We start from the raw sequence: 25,564 nt of genomic DNA on the forward strand, positions 1-25,564 counted from the left end.
AGAAGGGAAGATAAAGAAAAAGGTAGAAAAGGGGAAAAGGAAGATACTATAATGGGCATAGAGGGAGGTGGGAGGGATGGGTAAATGGAGAAGGGAATCTATAGTTCATACCAAATGTGGCCAGAATGAGAATGATGTCTAATTTGTGTAGATCTTTTTTTCCTAAGAATTATGATTCTTGTCATCCAAGTCTATGTCACTGCATATCTATGTGATTTTGTCTAAAAAGAAAAAAAAATAGAAGTAATAGTAAGACCTAAAGATAGTGTCAGAATCAGGAAAAGATTAGGAAATCTAATTTTTAAAAAAGAGAATGGAGGTTTGGGGTGGCAGTTAATGGAAGGAAGTTGTTGTTAGATAAGAGACCAGACTTTTTTTTTTTTAATTGAGAAGGTGAAGAACATTGTAGGGGGGAATGAGGTGACTGCCTGGCATACTAAAATATTAATATGCCCTGACTTTCTTCCTCATTCAGTCTTATGTCAAAGTAGAAAGAAATTAATGTGTGTGCGTGTGCACATACACGTGCATATTTGTTTCTTCATTCATATATACATACATGTTTGTGGGTATTGACGTGTGCATATGTGTTTTAGTTGTGAATCTCTTTCTCATGTTCACTGTCTCTGGTAGAAAATAAATGACAAAAGGGCAAAAGCAAAAAGGATAAATACATATACTACACCATCAGTCTCTTAATTTGGGGGAGTTGACTAAAAGCAAAGCGCTTCTTTTTTTGGAACAAAACATTGTCTTTAAAAATCGGAGAGAAATGCAAAATGTAGTTAGATTACTTAAAAAGGTTCTGATCTATTTTTTTAATATTGCTTTCTTAGTGCAAAACAAAGGTTCTTATTAGGCCAAAGAGTGATTAAAAAAAAAAAGTTTTCAGCAATACTGTTGCTAGAAATGTTCCCTGGGTCTTTGCATAGGCAACCATGGGAAAGAGAGTGGCCATCATCGGAGCTGGTGTCAGTGGCTTGGCCACCATCAGAAGCTGTCTGGAAGAAGGACTGGAGCCCACCTGCTTTGAGAAGAGTGAAGATATTGGGGGCTTGTGGAAATTCTCGGTGAGTGGGACATCACTGCAGCAGACCAGGAAGTGGGGTGGGAAGTGTGTGACAACACAATTCTGGAGCACAGGCCTCCAAACCAACTGCCCCGCAGTTAGAATCCCTCTTAGGTTGGAATCTACAAAACACAGCATCAGAAGCAGGTTGAAAAGTTTCTTGCTTACTTCAGAAGTAAATGAGATAATGGGCTAGCTTTGAAGATCTCTGTGTACAGAATTGACCCCTGATAAACCATTAATAACTGAGCCACTCAGAAATAAAATCTGAGGGCAAATATTGGTTAGATTTATGTAATATAATCACATGAGTTCCTCACTTAAAAAACAATGACTGTTCCCATTCTTTTGTTGAGGTTACCAAAGGTCCACTTAGTGATTCAGACCACAGATTTTCAGGTTTCAGGTGCCAACTCTGGCTTTGCCAAAACTGTATAATTAATGAGACAGTTATAGGAGAACCAAGAAAAGGATACACTGATTTGAAGTTCTTCAATATCCTTTTGTCTCTGTGCATTCATAATAAGGACTCTGCCAGCAGACATGCCTCTACGCAGCCATTAAATCACTTTCTGTGTTGCCTAGCAACCATAACAGCAGGTGTGAGGGCCTTCCTGTGCCCCAGGTCCTTCACTGTCTCCAACTTAGGAACACTCACTAAGCCTACTCCATCTATCTTCTCCTTCTTCTCCTTCTTTTTCTCCTCCTCCTCCTCCTCCTCCTCCTCCTCCTCCTTCTTTTTCTTCTTCTTCTTCTTCTTCTTCTTCTTCTTCTTCTTCTTCTTCTTCTTCGTCTTCTAATAAACCATTCATATATGCAAATTTAAGAAGAGCAATAACCCTTTTTAAGCTACTATTTTCTCCCCAAGTGCAAAATTGGTATTATATTTTATACCTCAATAAAAAAGTTTGCATTTAAGGAGACAGTGTCTATGACAACTCTTTAAATATTATAAGGACATGAAAATTATTCTTATTAATACAGATATTTTCTGGGCTGTAAAGAATTACTGAAACTGCTTAATCTTGTATAACGTTGTGGCGCCTAATATATGTTGATGAAATGTGCTGACAGGGCTTCAGATTAGCATACCGTTGACTCTTAGGGCTATTTTATTGAGGACTCTCTATATGCCAAATGCTTTTTCCCATTTAATTCAATCTTTGCAATAACGCTATAAGGTAGGTATGAGTTTTTCCCTTTCATAAATGAATCTGAAGCTTAAAAAAAGGAAAGAAAAGAAAGGAAATGGCAAAGACAAGATCCTGATTCAAGCTGGCTATCTCTCCAGCCTGAGTGCTTAACCCCTCGGTAAACTGTGTGGCACAATTGCAGCATGTGGCCTATTGAGCTGGCAGGATTTCTACAGGAATCTTAACCAATCCTTGTATTCCAACTTACTTTGCAAAACATTGCTAAAGATAGACACTGATGATACAGCCTTTGAGAGCAGCCACATCTCTTGCTGCTCAAGAAAGCCTTTAAAATTTTATCCTGCCATCATAGAATGATAAACTACTCAGCTGCAAACACATGTTTCTCTTCAAGAAAAAGATGAAAATAACATTTAAAAATTTAAAAAAAAAAAGTGGGGGGCACCTGGGTGGCTCAGTCGGTTAAGCATCCGACTTCGGCTCAGGTCATGATCTCACGGTTTGTGGGTTCAAGCCCCACATCTGGCTCTGTGCTGACAGCTCAGAGTCTGGAGCCTATTTCAGATTCTGTGTCTCCCTCTCTCTCTGCCCCTCCCCTACTCATGCTCTGTCTCCCTCTGTCTCAAAAATAAATAAACATTAAAAGAAATTTTTTTAAAAAAAAAGAAAAAGATGAAAACCTCAGAGGGTGAGACTGCAGGCCCAGAGGTTGGAATCTTGAAACATAGAGGGTTATTCCCAGGTCTTGAAACCCAATAACATTGACCCTACTGGACTTCAAAATTGGAACTGGTAACTCCTTTCTTCCTCCCATTCTCTCCTTTTTGGAATGGGAACATCTATAACTGGTACCCAATGCCTGTTTCACTGCTGTACGTTAGTAGAAGAGAACTTGTTTTCTAGTTCACAGGTCCACAGAGGGGAAGGCATTTTGCAGATGGATCATACCCGGAGTCTCATCCATATCTGATTGAGATAATTTAGATGATGCGATTTGGGACTTTTGAGCTGATGATATATAGATAAGATTCAGGACTTGATTTAGTGCTGCAATGGATTGAGACTTTGGGGTGATGAGATGGGGTGAATGAATTTTGCATGTGGGATATATATGAATCTTTATGGGCCAGTGGACTGTGGTAGGCTGACCAAGTGAACAATGGTGCCCCCAAAGACACCAGATCCTAATCCCTGGAACTTGCAAATGTCCCTAATAAGGAAAACTAAGATATGATTAAGTTAAGAATCTTGAGATGGTGATATTATTCTGGATTATCTAGGTGAGCTGAAAATGCCATAACATATATGCTGATAAGTGAGAAGCAGAGGAGATTTGACACCCAGAGACAGAAGGGAAAAGGTAATGTGATCACCTTGGCAGAAAGAGAGCTTTCAAGATGTTATGCTGTGACTTCCACCTTCAAGATGGAGGAAGAGGCCATTAGCCAAGGAATTCAGGTGGCCTCTAGGCCCTGAAAAGGCCAAGGAAGGCTGGCATCTGCCAGAAGCTGGAAGGGGCAAGGAATGAGTCCTCCCCTAGAGCCCCTGAAATGAACACAGCCCTATGGACACCTTGATTTCAGCCCCGTGATACTGATTTCTGACACCTGGCCTCTAGAATTGTGAGAGAATAGATTCCTGCTATTGTAAGCCATCGAGTTTGTGGTAATTTATAACAGTACACAGGAAACTAATACATCGGTTATTCAGAGTTCCCTAATTACCTCTGTGAGAGGGCCCACATTGCAGATGACAGCATCGCTTACCATGTTTCTCAAATACCACTAAAAGCCTTATAGTTGTATGCCTTGAACTCATATTATGGAATTATATCATAAAGTCATTTTAATTTTGTATTTTCATTACCTTTAGTTTCTAAAGTCAGCATTATATATTCTCTCAGCATTTTGTCTTCCTTTGAGAGGTATCCAAACATTTGTTAAGTGTGAAAAAATCATGGTACAGATCAGTCAAACTTTTGTAGCTGTTTCCTGGATCACTTCCCTAGGTCCTTCTAAAGCCAGAGTAATGTCTTTCCCTCACCTGTTTTGATCACTGAGAGAATTAAGTACTTTAGGACTAGGCCACAGGTCTAGGGGAAATCTCTTTCTGTCTCAGGAGATACCCAAACAATACATCAGTAAATTGTCTGGATTTGGACCTGAGGTTTCATGAATAAAGGCTCTTTTTTTCTGGTCACACAACCCTTTGTTCACTTCCCCTGAATTTATTCTACTCTGGATCATTTTTTTTTTAATGTTTAGTCTCTCCTTATGTTGAGACTACCCAGCTTTCTAACCTCACCAAAAGCTACAAATCACAAAATTACTAGACAAAAATCAATCATTTTTATATATTTTAGAGTTAGCAAACTGGCTGCTTTTATACTGCAGCTGATCTATTTTATTTTAGCTATACAGTTTTTAAGATTTTAATCTAATATTTTACATAAAAATCTAGAAATCTGTCTTCTTTTGAACAAATCAGAAAATCAGGCAACACTGAATCTTCCCTTACTCATAGTAATAACTGGCCTCTTATAGCCTAAATTTAAATTCTCTGTTTCACCATATTCATTTTTGCCCATTTCACTCATCTCTTGTAACTTCCTCTACACCTATAAAATTTGTCATGGCTTGATGCTATGTACAAACAGCAATCCCTTAAATTATGTGGAACAAAAGTCACCCCCATTTACAAAATTTTTCATCTCCTTCTTCATATAGTTTCATGATCCTTTTTGTTTAAGCAAACCTTCATGTGTATACTGTTATAATGGAAACATTGGTCATTGCTGAGCCACTTAGTGGATTCTAATTACATTTTCTTTCTTGAACACTTTTTGTTTTCACTGGAGTTAATAATCACCTGTATCCCCTGTTTAATTTTACAAATACTGTCTCTAATTCATCGCCCACACTCTCCCACAGAATTATGATTCTCCTTCCAGTATGTTTAAACATATCAGCGAGTCCATCAGCTTAATTCTTCTCTCAACTATCAAGGATAGTTCTTCTGGCCATCTTCTTTCCCTCATCAAGGCCACCTTGCCATTACCTGGGCAACCCTGTTTCCCTTGTTGTGCTACTATTTAATTTATTCTCTCCTTTTAGTAGAGTACATCCTCCAGTAGTTCTCTGAGAAATCATACATGTGAAATAAAAGACTACCTTGAATGTCTTATAATATCATTATTGGACCTGGGTTCCCATTTGATTTAACCAAGGCTTAGCTTTTGGCTTTGTTAGGTTTCTTAAGTCAGTTGTCATCATTCATCTATGTTGTATCTTCCAAGATGTGATTGCTGGGTTTTGTTTGTTCTTAATTTTCTCTCTCTCTCTCTCTCTCTCTCTCTCTCTCTCTCTTTCCACCCTCCCCCCCCCCCCATGAGTTCAGACCTCTGATACTTCTACAGTCCTTTTAGTAAAGTTTTGGGTGAAAGAAAAGTTAAATGTATCTATATAATCTGTCATGTTTAATCAGAAGCTTGAATTACTTTTGTAATAAGAAAAGAACAAATCTACTTCCATAAATAAGCAGAGTTTGGCTCGTTGTTGACCACTCCCTCAAAAAACCCCTAGTATATTTAAATATGCAATTATTGACTCTGGAGCCATAAGAACTCTGGAAAGTTCTCATGAACTTTCTACCTGATCAACTTAAAATAATCAGTCTGTAAACATGAGCTCTGAGATGCACTTTATAACACTGAGTGGGAACAGTAAGATATCCATCATTAAGTTTAAAAAAAAAAAGAGCAAGTCACAAATCACGTATTTAATTGATGTTGCAACTTCTTTCTCAGTAATCGGGGCTTTGGGGGAACCTAAGAAAAACTGAAGACCAACCAGCTAAACATTTCCAGGAAGACTGATTATCTTGGGGCAGCCAAAGTTGCAAAAGCACCCCCAACCTGTCTCAAAGGTTTGCATTATTTTTCTTCTATGAAACTCCTCCCTTAGTGTAACATTACCTAATGTTTCCCAACATTGGCTTGCTCCAGTACCTCACCTTTACCCTTGTATTAGCTTTCTATTGCTGTGTAACAAATTACTGCAAACTCATCAACTCAAAACAACACCCATTTATTATCCTCAATGATGTAGGTCAGAAGCACAGTATGCTGGATTGTCAGCTTAAGGTTTCACAAGGCCAAAACCAAGGTGTTGACTGGGCTGGGCTCTTATCTAGAGGCACTGGAAAAGAACCTGCTTCCAAGTGCATACACGTTTGTGACTGAACTCAGGTTCGTGATGATGTTAAGCGAAGGTCTTTGTTTCCTTGCTGGCTACGTATTGGGGATTCCTCTCAGCCCCTAAAGGCTGTCAGGCTCTTTGGTATGTGGCTACTTCCATCTTCAAAGGCAAGAACAGCAAGCTGAATTCTTTTCATGATTTGAACTGGCTTCTGCTACCAGCCAAATAAAATGTTCTGCTTTTAAAGAGATTATGTGTTTAGATGAAGCCCGCATGACAACGTAGTCAGGGGAGTGATAAGATATTTATAGGTGTCACCCACACTCAAAGAGGAGAGGACTACACAGGGATGAGGGACACTGAGGGTCATTCTTAAAATTCTGCCTACCACATGACTTAGAAGTTGAGGGAACAATCGTAAGACTGTTGAGTGAAGCATATCACCAACCCTAAAACCCTTGCTCTGTCCTAGAAGATCTTCTCTCATCTTGGGAGTTTTTGATATTTTGCATGTTTTATCCATAAGCACTAGTGGAGGTTATTAATGTTTGTTAATAGCCTAGACCGTAAGCATTAACTAGACTATTAATGCTCAGGTTACTTTTTTATATCTAGCATAAATAGGACAACAAATAAATATCCAAAATTTCATAGGGAGAAGCATAAAAGCATTCCAAGACAAAAGGAGTACCCCAAGTTTTCATAGCTCAATCTCCAGGTCTCTTTTGGATCATACTCAGTCTTTCAGATCACCCAAAACCTCTGGCTTTTTCCAAGATTGGATCTGGACTTATGGAGAAAAAGGACTTATGTGACTCGGGGCGGAGGAAAGCCAAACTTTCTCAAATTCAAACACAGGTCCTGGGACTGTTCTCTGGCCCTTCTAGTCTCTTGGTGTTCCTGTTTTGCTTGGTTATCATTCATGCTTATCCTTTAGGAATCTTAAATTGAACACAGTAGTTAATGAACTTGGAGACTGGCCTCTCATAGCTTAGACAGAGGCCAGTGGCCCTCCTTGCTGATGAAATCCCACTTGCCTATTATGAGCACATCAGATGATCCTCCCTGAGGTCCAGTCTTCCCATTGAGTTCCTGACCCGAAGAGTCCACTCTATAGCTGTCTATTCATATTCCACTTAGCCCTCTCCATGGCAACTCTCTGGTAGACTATCCGCTAAGAGTCTCAGATAAATTCTGCATCTCTTTGGGAGCAAGTGGGAACTCCTATATTCTGTTCAAACTGAATGGGCTTCAGGGCACTAAATTAAGATCCTACCTCTTCCTAATCACTGCTACTTGACTACTGTGTCAACCTCCCCTTATCAGATTGGTGCAGGCAGAGCCTTTAAACTAAGTGAAATCTCACCAAAATTTCAAATGTGAAAACAAAAGGCCCCTCTGCCCTCAGTGTTCCCCTCAATTTTATCTGAGGTATATTAATCTTGGAATTTCAGCCCACAGAATAAACTTGAAGACCTAGGTGATTTACATCAACCTCTTTCCTGCCTCTATTCTCTTTTCTTCTACCCAGTCTTCCAAATATCACCCTTCCATTTTTTTTAAACCACTGTTTTTCAAACTGGAAACTATGACCCGTTGGTGTGGTATGAAATAAAGATGAATCAGACTACATTTTTAAATGGAATGACTAGAAAATATCAGAATGCAATTCAAGTAGTTGGATATGATTTATTCATAAAACGTTTGGTGTGTGTGTGTGTGTGTGTGTGTGTGTGTGTGCGTGCTTGCTATGTTGCAATATAAAATATATTACTAATTACAGGTTGTGGTTAAAAACATTTGAAAACACTATTATAAACATAACCTAAGTTTTCTATGCCCTACATACATGAGAAAATATTATGATCTAATTAACCAGAACTATCTCATGAAATGTTAAAGTGATATGTATTTTGATATGCATAGTTCTGTGGCATTAAGTTTATGCACATTGTTGTATGATCATACCATCACCCATGTTCAGAACTTTTTTTAATCTTCCCAAACTAAAACTCTGTACCAGTTAAACAATCACTCCCCATTCTTCCTTCTTCCCAGCCCCAGACAACCACTATTCTTTCTGTCTTTATGAATTTGATAACTCTGGATATCTCATATAAGTGGAATCATACAGTATTTATCCTTTTGTGACTGACTCATTTCACTTAGCATAATGTCCTCAAAGTTAATGCATATCATAATGTATCAGAAATTCTCCTTCTTTGATTCTCATTATATATTCCTAAAAAGACATAATTAAATTTAAAATTTGTTTCCCTTAGAAAAGATGTTAAGAAATATATATTCTCCATATTGTAAGTTCCTTTGATTGATGTCAAATTGTTTAAATAAAGTTAATTTATTCCTCATCTTCCTGAATTTACTTGTGGGTAAAGGTGACTTAAAGGAGTGATAATTATTTGGAAATGGCCATGACCATGGTAAGTGTACCTATTTACAAACTCTCTTTCATTTGAAACTATACATTTACAGGACCATGCAGAGGAAGGCAGGGCCAGTATTTACCAGTCTGTCTTTACCAACTCTTCCAAAGAGATGATGTGTTTCTCAGACTTCCCATATCCCGATCACTTCCCTAACTTTATGCACAACAACAAGATCCAGGAATATATCACTGTATTTGCCAAGGAAAAGAACCTCCTGAAATACATACAATTTAAGGTAAGATGCTATCAAAAGATTAGATCGGGGCATAACTGTGAGGAATTCTATATTTATTATCAGATTCTTACTCGTTCTTTTCAGTATCTCTTTCTTAGTGTCAACATTTAAAAAAATTTTTTTATTTATTTTTGAGAGAGAGACAGAGCATGAGCAGGGGAGGGGCAGAGAGAGAGGGAGACACAGAATCTGAAGCACGCTCCAGGCTCTGAGCTGTCAGCACAGAGCCTGATGCAGGACTCGAACTCACCATGAGATCATGACCATCTCGAACCATGAGATCATGACCTGAGCTGAAGTCAGACTCTTAACCTACTGAGCCACCCAGGTGCCCCTTGGTTGTCAACATTTTTTTTTTTAATTTTTTTTTTCAACGTTTATTTATTTTTGGGACAGAGAGAGACAGAGTATGAACGGGGGAGGGGCAGAGAGAGAGGGAGACACAGAATCGGAAACAGGCTCCAGGCTCTGAGCCATCAGCCCAGAGCCTGATGCGGGGCTCGAACTCAGGGACCGCGAGATCGTGACCTGGCTGAAGTCGGACGCTTAACCGACTGCGCCACCCAGGCGCCCCGGTTGTCAACATTTTTAAGAGTGTGGCCTCTCTGACCCCAGATTTAGAGAATACATTGGAAATTTACAAAATACCACATACCACATTTAGACTAAAATGCCATTAACTTAGATATTAATAAAGGGAAAAATAAATGTAAAACAGCCGTGAGTTTATAAATGAAAACCTCCTTTTTTTCTAAACAATTTATGGGTCAAAGAAGAAATTAAAATAGAAATTTTAAGATATTTAGATCTGAATGATAACTTAAATTCTACATATCAACACTGTGGAAAGCATAGAGACCAAAACTTTAATGAAAATTATAAGCTTAAATGATTATATTAGAAAATAAGAAAGTTGAAAAACTAACAAGATAAAGAAATTAGGAAAAGAAAAACAGAATAAGCCCAAAAGGACATAGAATGAACAAGGTAGTAAAGAGAACTTAATGAAATTTTAAAAACATCTTATGATGATTGAAAATTCATCCTTCGAAAAGCCAAAAAAACAAACAAAATAACAAACAAAAACAAATAGCTGACAGTTTGAGGAAAAAGGAACAAAGATACAAACAAATAATATTAGAAACAAAAACAAAGGATAAAACTGATGCAGATGAAAAAAATATATAATAAGAAAACTATAAAAGCATTGCCAAATAATGTTTAAATTGGTTAAATTTGAAAATCTTTTTTATTTTAAACTTCCCAAAACTCGCATAAAAAGAAGTAGAAAGTCTGAATAGTCCTTTGGTAACTTAGAGTTCTTTTGACTCAGAAACTAAAATTTTACCCATTAAAAAAATATTCTGTAGGTAGTTCCAAATTTACAATGAACAAACTATTTCAATATTTTGTAAACTCTTCCAGAGACTAAAAAATAAAGTATGACTTCCAAACTTATCCCATGACATTATAACCATGACATCAAAAGCAGACAAGATTAATAGGAAATAGGAAAATTATAGGCCTAGCTCCCCATGAAAATTGGTGGGAAAAAAACCTTAAAAAATGAATTCAGCAAAATATTTTTAAAAATTAACTATCTTCATTGAAATCAGTTTGGGCTAAGGATACAGAGAATTTTAATATCATGCAATATAAACATGTAATTCAGTATAAAACCCTGTTACAGGAAGAAAACCATATATTTACCAAATTCTGAAAAGTAAAATTTAACATTTATTTCTACCTAAAAGAAAGAAAAAAGAGAAAAGCAAAGAAAAAAAGCCTCACCAGACTAAGATTAGAAAGGAATTTTCTTGACCCATGGAAACATACAAACATCTTAAATCTGCACTGTTCAGTATAGTAATCACTATCCCCAAATTGAGATGTACTAGAAGCATAAAATAACACCCTGGATATCAAAGTCTTATTATGGAAAAGAATATAATATACCTATTAACAATGTTTATGTAGGTTACTTATTAAAACAACAAAACATCAGATAGATTGGATTAAATTATACACTTTTTTCTATTTTAATGTGACTACTAGAAAATGTTTAATTACATATGTTGTTCATGTTATATTGCTACTGGACAGTGCTGTGCTAAAGAGTGCAGAGTTGGAATCATTTCCTTTAAAATCCAGAACAAAACAAGGATTCTTATTATTACTACTTCTTTTCAATAGTCTTAAGAAATTTAAGAAACAGTACAGCAAGTAAAGAAAAATAAGTAAAAGGAATGACAACTAGAAAAAAAACAGCATTCATCACAGATATGACTTTCTATATGGAAAACCCAAAAGAATCTAGAGATGAATTACTAGGTTTAATAGCAATTAATATAAAAATATTGGGCAAGGTGGTAGTATATAAGATCAATATATACAGATCAGTTGCATTTCTGTAAACCAGCTGCAACAAACAGAAGATATAACCCAAAAAGGAACCATAAATAAATTCATAATCCCAGAGTTATTCTAAACAAATGATATGCAAGACCTCATGAATTTATAAGTGCTTTTGTTATATTTCATAAATAACAAAGATATTATACAGATATGTGTAGACATATTGTTTAATATGAATGAGATGCTATACATAATAAAGTTGATAAGAACAATTCAACTCTTGATCTCAGGGTCATGAATTCTAGCCCCACAGTGGATGTGGAGCCTACTTTAAAAAAAAGAAAGAAAAAAGAACAATTCATATCAAATAGAGATTCTCTTTCCAATATAACCAGAAGAATTGAAAAAAAAATTTGAAGAGGAAACATACCAACCAACAGGCAGCCATTCAGCTGTGAATAAATATTTATTGATAATCTAATCCAGTGTGACTCAATGTATGGGCAAAATAGCATTAAGATCACCTGGGAACTTGTCAGAACATCAAATTTTCATGTCCTGTGCAAGACCTACTAATTCAGAATATCTAGGAATGTGGCCCAGGAGTCTGTACTTCGACAAGCTTTCCAGGGAATCCTTGTGCACACTAAAATTGAGAACTTATGCTATGAATATAGACAGTACCTTTCACTCCAAGACAACAATGATATTAAAAAATAAAATGGAAGAGGTATATTAGGAGGTAGTTGTTACTACAAAAACTATCATCCTGGGGCGCCTGGGTGGCTCAGTCGGTTAAGCGTCCGACTTCAGCTCAGGTCAGGATCTCGCGGTCTGTGAGTTCTAGCCCCGTGGCGGGCTCTGGGCTGATGGCTCAGAGCCTGGAGTCTGCTTCTGATTCTGTGTCTCCCTCTCTCTCTGCCTCTCCCCCGTTCATGCTCTGTCTCTCTCTGTCTCAAAAATAAATAAAAAACGTTAAAAAAATAAAAACAAAAAAACAAAAACTATCATCCACTAGATTACTCAGTATGTGTGATACACGCCAGTTGTAAGCTGTGATTAAATTCACATCATATCTCCAAGAGGGGAGTCACTCTGGTCTGCAGAACATATTGGTTATGCACAAGAAGCCATGTGAGGACAAAAATATGTATTTACCATTTAATGTTAGATTTTCTTGAATTTTAAATTCATAATATGTACCTTAAGAATGAATTAAGTATTTTTCCTAATCCAATGTTAACGATTTTTTTCCATACTATTCTATCAAGTTGGTGCCAAATCTAACTGTTAGCATAGAAAAGAAGTCTGTCTTTCTTTCTTTTTTTTTTTTTTAATTTTTTTTTTTTCAACGTTTATTTATTTTTGGGACAGAGAGAGACAGAGTATGAACGGGGGAGGGGCAGAGAGAGAGAGAGGGAGACACAGAATCAGAAACAGGCTCCAGGCTCTGAGCCATCAGCCCAGAGCCTGACGCGGGGCTCGAACTCCCGGACCGCGAGATCGTGACCTGGCTGAAGTCGGACGCTCAACCGACTGCGCCACCCAGGCACCCCTGTCTTTATTTCTTTTAGACACTCGTATCTAGTGTAAATAAACGTCCCGATTTCTCAGTCACCGGCCAATGGGATGTTACCACTGAAAGGGATGGTAAAAAAGAATCCACTGTCTTTGATGCTGTATTAATTTGTTCTGGACACCACGTGTACCCCAACCTACCAAAAGAGTCCTTTCCAGGTAAGGGTGAAATTTAGGCTGCCATCTATACATTTGGCACGAATGACTATCTTGATCATGCTTTTTAAATATATATATATATATATGATTAAATTAACGTATGCTTCTATTAATATGTAATATTCCTGGAGCGTTGAAGTTCCATATCATTCTGACTGCATTCACCTACAAGCCTTTTATAGCGGATTTTTAAATGGAAACCAAATGACTCATATGTTTGCCACTTTTCACTCAGGACTAAAACTTTTTAAAGGCAAATGCTTCCACAGCCGGGAATACAAGGAACCAGGAATATTCAAGGGGAAGCGAGTCCTGGTGATTGGCCTGGGAAACTCGGGCTGTGATATTGCCACAGAACTCAGCCGCACAGCTAAACAGGTACTATTTCTCAGGTACTCGGGGAACTATCTTTAAAGGAACAGAAGTAGTTACCACTGGAAAGACGTGTTAGGAAACCGGGGGCAGGGGAAGCAGCAGTGCACAGGGTTCTTGACAGGAAGACTAAGTAGTGTTTCTTTTATCTCAGCTTCCCTCCACAACAGGTGAGGTTTTCAATAGTTTGGTCTGACAAAGGCAGATCATCAGCAGGGAGTGAGGTCATTCAACAGTCGTCTTCGTCAGGACGTTTGGTGTCTAACAGGTGTCTAATCAATTCCTCCAAAGCTAGTGTGGATGTAGGGTTAAGGTCATGACTCTGATACTCTTGGGTCAAGTCCTTCAATCCCTCCAAGTGTCAGTTTTCTCATAAAGATAAATAAAACAGATAAAAAGAGAATCTACTTTGCGATTTTGGTAAGGAGTCAAAGCATTTAATTCCTTAAAAGTGTTTATTTTTGAAAGAGAGACAGAGTGCCAGCGGGGGCAGGGGCAGAGAGAGGGAGACACAGAATTTGAAGCAGACTCCAGACTCTGAGCTGTCAGCACAGAGCCTGACACGGGGCTTGAACCCACGAACCGTGAGATCATGACCTGAGCTAACTCAGATGCCTGACTGCCTGAGCCACCCAAGCACCGCAGGAGTTAAAGCATTTAAACATGATTTCAGCAATACTGAGTTCTATAGTCATTCATGCATACAGTCATCCCCATAGTTATTTGTTGAGGGCCTACTATGTGCCTCAGCAAATGCTTAACCAGGCACTGGCTTGGGTGCTGGAGAGAAAGTGGTGAACAAAACAGGCATGACACCCACCCCAGAACTGAGTCTAGGGTGGAAAACAGATATTAAAGAAGTAAATGCACAAATAATTTGAAAATTGTGAAAAGTGCTAGTAAAGAAAGAAAAAGCATGCTGTAAGAGTGGATAATCAGGGTGAGCTGCCTCAGACAAGGCTCTTTTCAGCTGATGACATTGAAAGCTGAGGACTAAAAGTTGAGGAAGGGGCTCAGTGTCAGAAGAGGACTCCAGGAACAGAAGACCAGGGGGGAGGGGAAGGGGGAAAAAAAAAAGAAAGTTACAGAGAGGGAAGGAGGCAAACCATAAGAGACCCTTAAATAGTGAGAACAAACTGAGGGTTGATGGGGGGTGGGAGGGAGGGGAGGTGGGTGATGGGCATTGAGGAGGGCACCTGTTGGGATGAGCACTGGGTGTTGTTTGGAAACCAATCTGACAATAAATTTCACATAAAAAAAAAAAAAAGAAGTAGAGGATTCCAGGAAGAAGGTCTTGAAGCAGGAAGAAGCTTAGAGTCTCAAGAAACTGAGGAAAGACCCCTTTGCTGCAACTCAGTGGGTCTGGAAAAGAATGGTAGGAGGAGAGGTTGGAGAGGAGATGGAGTAGAGGTGATACAGGGCCCATAAGGTCACAGGAAGGAGTTTGAACAAACATTGCCTACTAGCCTTGAAAGATTCTAGAAGCCCACAGACAGGAATCTTTTTCTTTTTTTTTAAATGTTTATTTATTTTTGACAGAGAGGGAGAGACAGAGCATGAGCGGGGGAGGGGCAGAGAAAGAGGGAGAGACAGAATCCGAAGCAGGCTCCAGGCTCTGAGCTGTCAGCACAGAGCCTGACGTGGGGCTCGAACTCACAGACTGCAGGATCATGACCTGAGCCAAGGTCGGACACTCAACCACCGAGCCACCCAGGCGCCCCCACAGACAGGAATCTTCTCTCTAGATGCTATGCCTACTGATGTGATAGCATCCTCAACATAAGTCTATTTTAAATGATGGTATTGCCATGAGTGAAGCAAGGAGGTCATGACAGGATAAATGGCATAAAAATATATTCCTATTTGCCTGCTCAAAGCACTATACTAGACAGCATAGAGACACAGAGAAGTCAACTTTGTGTCCCCTCTCCTCCAAGAACTTCAAATGTGCTTGGGAAAATAATACCTCAATATATATAAATTAAACATAACCTCAAGAGTTAAGTGGAAAGCCTAACAACCTAACAACAGCACAAGAGGCCACCAGGACAAAGGCTGCCCCGGTGATTCAGGAACTAACTGCTCTGATCATGGAACTGGAGGCCTCACCAAGTGGGCAGACCTGCACCAGTCCTTGAAGGATATTTATGAGTCATATGGTTGACGAGGTAGCAAAGGGAGTTCTTGCAGGGCGCCTGGGTGGCTCGGTCAGTTAAGCAGCCAACTCTTAATTTCAGCTCAGGTCGCAATCTCATGGTTCATGAGATCAAGCCGCCTGTCAGGTTCTGAGCTGACAGGGAGGAGCCTGCTTGGGATTCTCTCTCTCTGCCCCTCCCCCACTCACACTCTGTCTCTGTCTCTCTCTCTCAAAAATAAACAAACATTTAAAAAAAATTTTTTTACACATTGGATGCTTAACCAATGGAGTCACCCAGGTGCCCCGATAAAAAAATTCTGTAAAAATGCCTGAAAAACTATACCATTAGGGATGATCATGACAGAAGGGGAGGAAAGGAATACATCCTCCATGTCAGGCAATGGTGGTCGTACTGCATGGCTAGCACACTGCATCAGCTCTCCCACAGATTTGATGTGGCGGGTACCTATTATCTTCATCTTACAAATAAGGAAACTGAATATTAGAGAAGTTAAAGGAATTTGCCACAAATCACGTTATTAGTAAGTAGGAGAGCCAAGATTTGAGCCTATGGTTTTCAGATGCCAGATGTCTTTCTTGCCTTCTTTCAGGATGGGGAAAGGCATTTTAAGTCGAAATGCCTATTCGGGGGTCATAATTGCTTGGTTGTAGACAATGGTTACCAGCTAAGCACTAGAGGAAATGGGATGAGAATTTAGGTATTGGGCACCTCCATCAGAGGAGATGACAGGGTGGTTGGTCCTGAGATGTAGATAAGACGCAGGAAATTTACTTGGGAGATGAGAGAGCCAAAGGAAGGATGCTTCCCTTTACACTACTCCAAAGCTACACTTCTGACTTGTCTCCAGTTGGGATGAGAGACCAGGTATCAAACAGTCACTGAAGGCAAGAAATACAGAAAGGGCATAAGACTTTGGGTGAGGCCCTCTTTTCAACCAAAGCAATTCTCAAAGAGGGCTGACAGCTGAAAGCCATGAGACAACACTCACACTAGCTGCTGTGACAACTCCCCAACTCCCCTCAGACCCAAGGGACACACCACAATACCCACTACAAACAGTCACTGCTCTAATGGTTAAAAATTGCTGTTTTTTTAAGGTCATCATCAGTTCCAGAAGTGGCTCCTGGGTGATAAGCCGGGTCTGGGATGATGGTTATCCATGGGACATGGTGTTGGTCAATCGATTTGAAACCTTCCTCAAGAACAACTTGCCAAAAGCCATCTCTGACTGGTGGTACAAGAAGAAAATGAATGCAAAATTCAAGCACGAGAACTATGGTTTGATGCCTTTAAATGGGTAAAGCAGAGTTAAATATGATATGCCTGTTACTTGCATTTCAGTGTCAACAATTCACAATGTGTGTTGTTGTAACTCCCAAACCAACCAAAATAATATTAGTGAAGCAATCATGTCTCACATTTCAGAGGATGAAGAACTGAAAACATTTGAAGTTATTTCCCATTTCACAATCCTCCCTCCCATATTTGCACAGCTGGAAAGTTATACACGTCCCTAGAGTCCCTAAAGAATTAGTCCCTAGAGTAACGATAATATTTGACATGTTTTAAGCACTTAATGCAGCCCAGCAAGGCTCTCACGTGCATTATCTCATTTTATCCTCACAACAATTACTACATCTCTATTATAATGCCCATTTTAAAGATGAGAAACTGAGGTTCAGTGTATTTACTAACTTTGCCAAAATCCCATAGGCAGAAGGCAGAAGCAGTATTCAAAATGAGCCCAGATCTGCTGACTCCAGAGCTTCTCACTCTCAGCCACCTTGCTCTCCTGCCTCTCACTTCATGGAAAAGTTCAGTTAAGCAAAGCAGGGCTTTCCCTGTGCTGCACTCTCATCACCCACCCTTAACAGAGTCCTCCCACTGCAATGTGGTCACAATGTCTGCCTCTTCAGCCTCCTCCTCACTCTTCCCTATCATATCCCCCTAGATATAACCCTCGGGCACATAAGAAATTACCTTGACATGGAGTGAAAAATCCAAATTATAAACTGTTTACATCAAAGTTAACTTATTCAACAAATATTTATTAAGTGTTTATTGTGTGTCAGGTCCTATATTGAGCCCCATGACTGTAGTTATGAAAAGACATTCAAAATCCCTGTCTTCACGAGCTTACCTTCTGGCAGTGGAAAACAGACAGGAGACAGATAGCAGAAGACCATATGCTGATGTGTACTATGAAGAAAAGAACAAAGAAGGCAGAGGTGATGGGGAGAGCTGCCAGCATTCCCAGAGGAGGCCTCACTGAGGAGGGGACTTTTAAGTAAATCCCTGAAGGAACTGAGGAACTGAGCCAGGGGAGTGTCTGGGGGAAAGTATTCCAGAGGAAATAGTTAGGGCATTGCCTCTTCAGGGCCATGACTGCCATGTTCAACAAACTGGCGTGCTCAATGGACTTCTCTCCATGGGGAAAAGAGGATGGGGAGAGTAAGAGTAGTAGGAAATAAAACCAAAAGACATCAAAATGGCCAGATGGCATTGCACCTTGTAAGCCATTGTAAGGACACTGGCTTCTACTCTAAATGCAATGGAAAGCCATAACAAGCATCTGACAAGATCCAAGTTAATTTGAAGAAATCACTGTGGACCTGTGGTCATCATTCAGTGTATAGAGGTAGGTCAAGGAAGGAAGCAAAAAGACTAGTTAAGAGGCTATTGTCAAAAACCCAGATGACAGAGGCTGGTGGCTTAGACTAGGCTTGTTAGCAGCAAGTGCTCAGAAATGGTCAGATTTGGGATATACTTTAAAGGTAAACCCAAATAGGATTTTCTGTTAGGTTGGCTAACAGATGTGAGAACAAGAAAAGAGTTCGGAGATGTATTCCAAACTCTTGAACTGAGCAAGGATGCGAGGGTGGAGTTGACAGTTTTTATGGGATGTGGAAGACCGTGGGAGAAGCAAAGTTTAGTTTGAAACATCTCAAAATTGAAAGGTCTATGAGTCATTGTGAGTCATCATTGTAGAAGAATGTTGAGCAGGCTTGCGATACACAAGACAAGAAAGACTCAAACCATAAGTTAAAAATGCAGATTCACCAGAGTATAGATAGTACTTTAAGAAATGAAGCCAGATGACATCTCTTAAAAGGTGAATGTAGATGAAGAAGACAAAAGGTCTGAAGGCTGAGTCCTGGGGCATGTCATTGTTCAGAGAGAGGTCAGGAAGAGGAGAGTTCAGTGGGAGACAGTAATAAAGAATAGCAGGTGGATAGGAAGGGAATTGAGAGAGTGATGACCTGGAAGCAAAATGAAGGCAGTGTTTCAAGGAGGAAACCATCAACTGCGTCCAACGCCGCTGATAAGTTGAGTAAGATGACAAGTGACAATGGATCATTGGATCTGGCAGTTTGAGGATCTTGGTGGCCTTGACAAGAGCAGGAGGCTCATACCTCACCCTCTATTAGAAACCCGGCCAGGATCTTTGTCTTCTTTCCATCTCCCAATGACCCGAGGTGGGCATAACAGTTACTGCTGCTCCAGATGAGAAAGATGAAGCAAGATAAATTAAGAAACTTTCATTTGATCAAGGTTCACAGTTAATAGGAAGTGAAGAAAAAAATCCAAATACCCCTGGACTCTGATTTAGGATCTTTCCTGACAAAGCTTTCACAGGGGATAGGGCCCAGGTGATTAATTCTGAGATCTGAAGCTCTGTGGGAGAGAAAAGATCACAGGAAATAGAGAAAGGAGTGGCAAAGGCAACTTTTCTTAATTCACAACATTGCCTTACTTCAGTTTTGTTCTCCAGTCATATTGGTAACACTCCATGGCACAAGAAAAAAATCTTGGGTAGTTTTCTCCTTCCTTCTTAATTGATTATTAATTATTATGGACCAATAAAACAAAGAGGAAATATTACCGTTCTAGTGGCTGTCTCTATTTTCCATACAGAGCCCTGAGGAAAGAACCTGTGTTTAATGATGAGCTCCCAGCCTGCATTCTGTGTGGCACAGTGTCCATTAAGCCTAATGTCAAAGAATTCACAGAGACTTCGGCCATTTTTGAGGATGGGACAGTGTTTGAAGCCATCGACTGTGTCATTTTTGCAACAGGCTATGGTTATGCCTACCCCTTCTTTGATGAGTCTATCATTAAGAGCAGAAACAATGAGATCACCTTGTTTAAAGACATTTTCCCTCCTTCACTGGAGAAGCCAACCCTGGGAATAATTGGTTTGGTCCAGTCCCTTGGGGCTGCCATTCCCACAGTTGACCTGCAAGCTCGCTGGGCAGTAAAAGTAGTAAAAGGTAAGTAGACAGGGGCTCCTGGGTGGCTCAATTGGTTGAGCATCTGATTCTTGCTATCAGCTCAGGTCTCAGTCTCGTGGTCGTGAGCTCAGCCCCCATGTTGGGCTCTGTGCTGACAGAAGGAGCCTGCTTAGGATTCTCTCTCTCCCTCTCCCTCTGCCCCTACCTGGCTCATGCTCTCTCTCTGTCTCTGTCTCTCTCTCAAAAATAAATAAATAAACTTTTTTTAAAAAAAAAGGTAAGTAGACAAACAAGATCATTAATGGGGAAGATGGATGCCGATAAAAACGCCTTTGAGTCTTTGTGAAAGCAATCATCCTAATAACAAGGGGAAAATTCTAGGTCCCATCTGGTTTTGAATCTATAATTCTATATTTTTAGTATTGTATTTTACAAGCAATTAAAAAATATTACATTGGATTATCATATGCAATAGTACAAGATATTATTCAGGGAGTATTTTGTGATTTATAACTCCTTAAAGTGGTTGACTTTCATTAAACTTAAGAACACCAGAGCTTTTGGTCTTAAATGCATGACAATTTTATAAAATTACGATTTCAAAACTCAATTGAATGACATTGCTTAAAAGGTTCATAAGAGATGTTTCCAAGCCAATATCCATCCAGCTTCCAATATCCACACTCATGGAAGAAATTACGATTGCTGGAAAGGCAGTGTTTTTTTTGTTCTTTTTCCCTGCCGTGTGTCAGATAAGAACAAGCAATGGATCATTAGAAGCAGAAAGTACTAGATGTAGTAGATGACCAGTCTCTAAGGTAGGGAAATACTGAGTTCCTGTATTAAGAAATAATAATAACAACAACAAACTTGATTGGGGTCAGGTATGGAAAGCAGTCAGCATCCTCCAGCAGAAGATACGAGGATCAGATTCCCACTAAGGTTTAAATGCAGTTGTGCGAAGATTCAAATCATAAAACCAAAAGTCCATGGTTAAAGAAATTGAATGTGCAAAGTTTGTTTGGTCCTAGAGGTATAAAACTTCTGGAAAGAGATTTTAGCAGGCCTACTTCCTTCGAAGCCCTATGTAAGGCTTCCAGTCCTACTTGACATGCTGGAATTTAAATGTTCTTTTATACAGGAGGTTGGAACCTTCCACTAGGTATACTGAGACACCTTTCATCCCCCAGGCTGTCATCCACATCATTACAGTCATGCATATCAGTGATCTCTTTAAATTTCCTTCACTCTTTCATCCAAGGCAGAAATATGTTGCAGTGTGAATGTTGCAGCAGTGAGGCAGCAGCCAGGAAGGTGATGACAAAAATTCCCACTAGGAATAAAGTGAGCTTAAGGTTCAAGGCTCAGGGAGACTGGCATTAGAGGGTAGGACACTTATTCTGTTAAGATAAGTTGTAATCTGGGCTCTGATGAAAGGAGGCAATGATCCAAGGCAAACACTCAGTCTAAGGGGAAATGAATGATAAAGCAAATAACTCAATTTGGGGGAACCCAAGTACCAGGACAGAGGGGCCAGTTACAGGCAACCCAATGATAGTAGCTGGTGGGCTACTGAGCAGAAGCTCTTCCTTCTTGATCTTCCTTCTGCCCAGGACAGAACAGGTTCCAAGTTTTGGAACAAAGTCATACCTAAAGAGGCTGTTCAAGTGACCCTATCTGTAAGGTTTGCAGGAACAGGAAGTTAGGCAATCATGATATGTTTCTGAGCAATCAGATCTGGGCATTCTAGTCTTGTTCAAGGTGATCCCAAAATTACCAAAGAAACCACCCTAAATTTGAAGTATCTCTGGGCACAAAAGAATGTTTTGGTATGGGTTTCAGAGAAGTGTGCTAACTATTCCAGAATGAGCCTGAAATCCTAGAGCAGTCCCAACTCGGATCTGGTCTCTAGGGGCTTGCCCATGTTCTTGGTGACTTGTGCATAATCCATATCCTCCATCTCACCTAGGAACTGTTGGCTCTTCAGAGAGAAACTTGGGGCTTGACTAAATTCTACATGTTATGTGTTGGAAATTCCTTTTTCTGACAAAGGAGGATAGTTTCCTATGAAGGTTTATTTTCTTATACCTTAAAAAAGAGATGCCAATTTACCTTTGGCTATAAACTATTAGATAACATTCTTTAAAAAATACTGCTGAGAGACTAGAATATAATCCTTGAAACTGATTTTAAACATCTTCTAACTTGTTTAACAGCAAAGATACAAAGATAAAATGCTACATGGCTCTTGGTTTTTAATTATGTGACACCTCAATTCTGAGAAGACTGGAAATGACTTGTGTATTTGTCTCAAAATGACCGCCTGTTGATTGGCTCAAGATTTTACTTTGCTAGACAATGACCCCCCCCAAAATGGAAATACTGATGTGATTCATAACCCATTATTAAGAAGAAAACATTGCAGGCTGATCTTATGCCAGACTTATTTAACTATTATCATATCTTTCCCTTTATCTTTTCTTTTGTTTTAGGAACTTGCACTTTGCCTTCTATAACAGACATGATGAATGATATTGATAAAAAAATGAGGGAAAGGCGCAAATGGTAAGAGCATCTATTGTAAAGAGGGTCTATGGTTTCCATAGAAAAAAATGTGAATAGTTGGAACTACTCTAGTCTTACATGGTCCAGAGTGAGGTCATTAGCGTGACAGCTATGAGTTAAATTCATCCATTCCACAAGTATTTATGGAAGATTTCCTTTGCACCTGACATGGTACTCGGTCCTAATCCATCCCTCCATGGCTCCTTCAATATATCACAGAAAGAAGACCCAGAAAGGATTAGAAATCAGAGGAGTCTGGGAGTGCATGAATGTGGGCTCCTATTCTCCAGTCTATAAATCCTGTAAGATACAGAGGATGCCCTCCAAATGGATGGCTCTAATGAACACGAGTCAGCAAATGAGAATAATCAGGGTAATTGAGCTCTAGTCCTATCTCTGTCACTAAGTAGCTCAGTGGCCATGCATGAACTTCATGAGCAAGAGACAATTTCCACTTATGAACAGGGATAAAAATGCCTTTCAGTTGCTGTGCAGTCTTGGGAAATGTCCAGTTGAGGTCGGTATGCAAGTCTCTTGGAAAGCTACCAAAGCACAGAATAAATGAGCAAGGTCCCCTTACCAACACAAGGGATTGACATTGAGTCCCTCTGATAAAAAGCTGTAAGGCATTTTCCCCTGTTCTTGTTCCTGTGAGACGTCCTACATAGAGCTTCAGTATCCACAGACCTGTTTCCTCTCCCACCTCTAGGTTTGGCACCAGCAACACTATGCTGACAGATTATATTAACTATATGGATGAGCTTGCCTCCTTCATTGGGGCAAAGCCCAACATCCCGTGGCTGTTTCTCACAGATCCCAAATTGGCTGTGGAGGTTTTCTTTGGCCCTTGCAGCCCATACCAGTTTAGGCTGGTGGGCCCAGGGAAGTGGCCAGGAGCCAGGAATGCCATCCTGACCCAGTGGGACCGGACCCTGAAACCCATGAGGACAAGAGCGGTTGGAACCCCCCTGAAGCCTTGCTTGCTTTGCCGTTGGGTCAGGCTTCTTGCTCTTCCCATTCTGGTTGTTGCTATTTTCCTGGCTTGGATCCAATGATCATTCTCCCCAAGATGTTGAAAGTTACTGAGAATACCTGGGGCGGGGCGGGGGGCGGGGAACTTTTCTATTTAAAAATTAAGAATTTCACACCTCCTACTTCCCTATTCAGCAGGCATTAGTCAGTAAAGCAGTACTATTTCTAGGCTTTTAAATAAGCCTCTTTAAGAAGCATGCCATGACCTAAAGAGAGCATTAATCATTTCTTTTTAGGTTCCACTAACATTTCATAATCAGAACTATGGTCTTCATCTCTAACCTCAATTGTCTCCTGAAACATTTTGACATAGTTCCTCTTCTCCTTTACACAAGGTTTAAAATACATACTTCAAATCTAAACAAAGAGCAAATTCAGCAGAGTAGTTGTGATATTCTCAGGCCACCTCTACAAACCATTTGCAGGAGCCTCAAGTAGGGAATTTGGCTATTAATTCTATTTTTGTGTTATGCCATATCCTCCAGGCAATATGTCCTGTTCCTGGGCCTCCATAGCATGGACACCTGGTTTATAATGAAAATTAACAAGAAGTAACTCATCATATTTATATTCTCAACAAGGACACAAACATAGCAGCAAAATAATACAACAAGGAGTAGAACACCAAATATACCATTAGCTGAATGAAAAGTCTTCAAATATTTAGCCAAAGTCATGACAAAAATTTAATACTGCCTTTATAACATGAGCTTCTGGAGTATCAGCATAAATCTAAAGTTTTGCTTTTTAGGGGCATCTGGATGGCTTAGTTGGTTAAGCATATGACTTCAGCTCAGGTCATGATTTCATGGTTTGTGAGTTCGAGCCCTGCTTCGGGCTCTGTGCTGACAGCTGGGAGCCTGGAGCCTGCTTTGGATTCTGTGTTCCCCTCTCTCTCTGCCCCTCCCCCACTCATGCTTTATTTCTCAAAAATAAATAAGTGTTAAAGTTTTATTTTTAAAAGTATTATTAGATTTCATAGCTAAAATTTTAATAGTTAAAAGTTTTAAGCTTGACATTATAGAGTAGATAAAATAATCTGGCAGTGTCATCAGTTACCAGAGGCCTCTATAGGTGGTTACACCACCTATTTCTTACTACATGTTCACTTCTGAGGACAGTGGAATGGCAAGATAGTAGATATATGTTAGATAATAGATAGATAGATAGATAGATGATAGATAGATAGATTATAGATTATAAATGATAGATAATAGATGATTGATAGATAGATGATAGATAATAGATAATTGATTAGATAGATAGATAATAGATGATTGATAGATAGATGATAGATAATAGATAATTGATTAGATAGATAGATAGATAATAGATGATTGATAGATGATAGATAGATACACAAATGATAGATTGATGATAGATAGATAGATGATAAATAATAGATAATTGATTAGGTAGATAGATAGATAGATAGATAGATGATATATTGATGATAGATAGGTGATAGATAATAGATGACTGATTAGATAGATAGATGATAGATTGATGATAGATAGGTGATAGATAATAGATGATTGATTAGATAGATAGATAGATGATAGATAGATAGATAGATAGATAGACGATAGATTGATGATAGATAAATACATAGCTAGATGACAGATAATAGATGATAGATACATGATAGATAATAGATTATAGATAGATGATAGATAATAGATTATAGATATAGCTAGATAAAGATAGAGATGATAGAGATAGAAATAGAGATAGTTAGAGATGATAGAGATAGACAGAGACAGAGATAGAGATCTGTAAGAAAGGGGCAGGAGACCACATTTTTCTGTAATACTTTGTTCTTTTTATTTTTAATTCTCTTTATATGTTTATCTTTGGATCTAAGATTTATCATGGATGTACACAATTTTTTTTACAGTATAATTTTACTTTTTTTGAATTCTACCATTTATTTTTTTAATATGAAATTTATTGTCAAATTGGTTTCCATACAACACCCAGTGCTCATCCCAACAGGTGCCCTCCTCAATGT

General features: G+C 39.2%; 1 protein-coding gene and 1 long non-coding RNA gene across 2 annotated transcripts in view; one reads left to right on the forward strand and one right to left on the reverse strand.

Moving 5' to 3' along the window:
* The window catches only part of LOC125154985 (uncharacterized), a 229,689-nt gene that overhangs the window by 34,096 nt on the left and 170,029 nt on the right, over positions 1 to 25,564 (reverse strand). The gene's annotated exons all lie outside the window — the stretch shown is intronic.
* Positions 939 to 23,576, forward strand: FMO3 (flavin containing dimethylaniline monoxygenase 3). Its single transcript, XM_047839706.1, has 8 exons — positions 939 to 1,070; positions 8,913 to 9,101; positions 13,031 to 13,193; positions 13,429 to 13,571; positions 16,822 to 17,021; positions 19,640 to 19,995; positions 22,449 to 22,521; positions 23,231 to 23,576. The coding sequence occupies exons 1-8, from the start codon at positions 939 to 941 to the stop codon at positions 23,574 to 23,576; spliced, it is 1,602 nt and encodes a 533-aa protein (XP_047695662.1).

This window comes from Prionailurus viverrinus, chromosome F1 (genome assembly GCF_022837055.1).
Source record: "Prionailurus viverrinus isolate Anna chromosome F1, UM_Priviv_1.0, whole genome shotgun sequence".
NCBI lineage: Eukaryota > Metazoa > Chordata > Mammalia > Carnivora > Felidae > Prionailurus > Prionailurus viverrinus.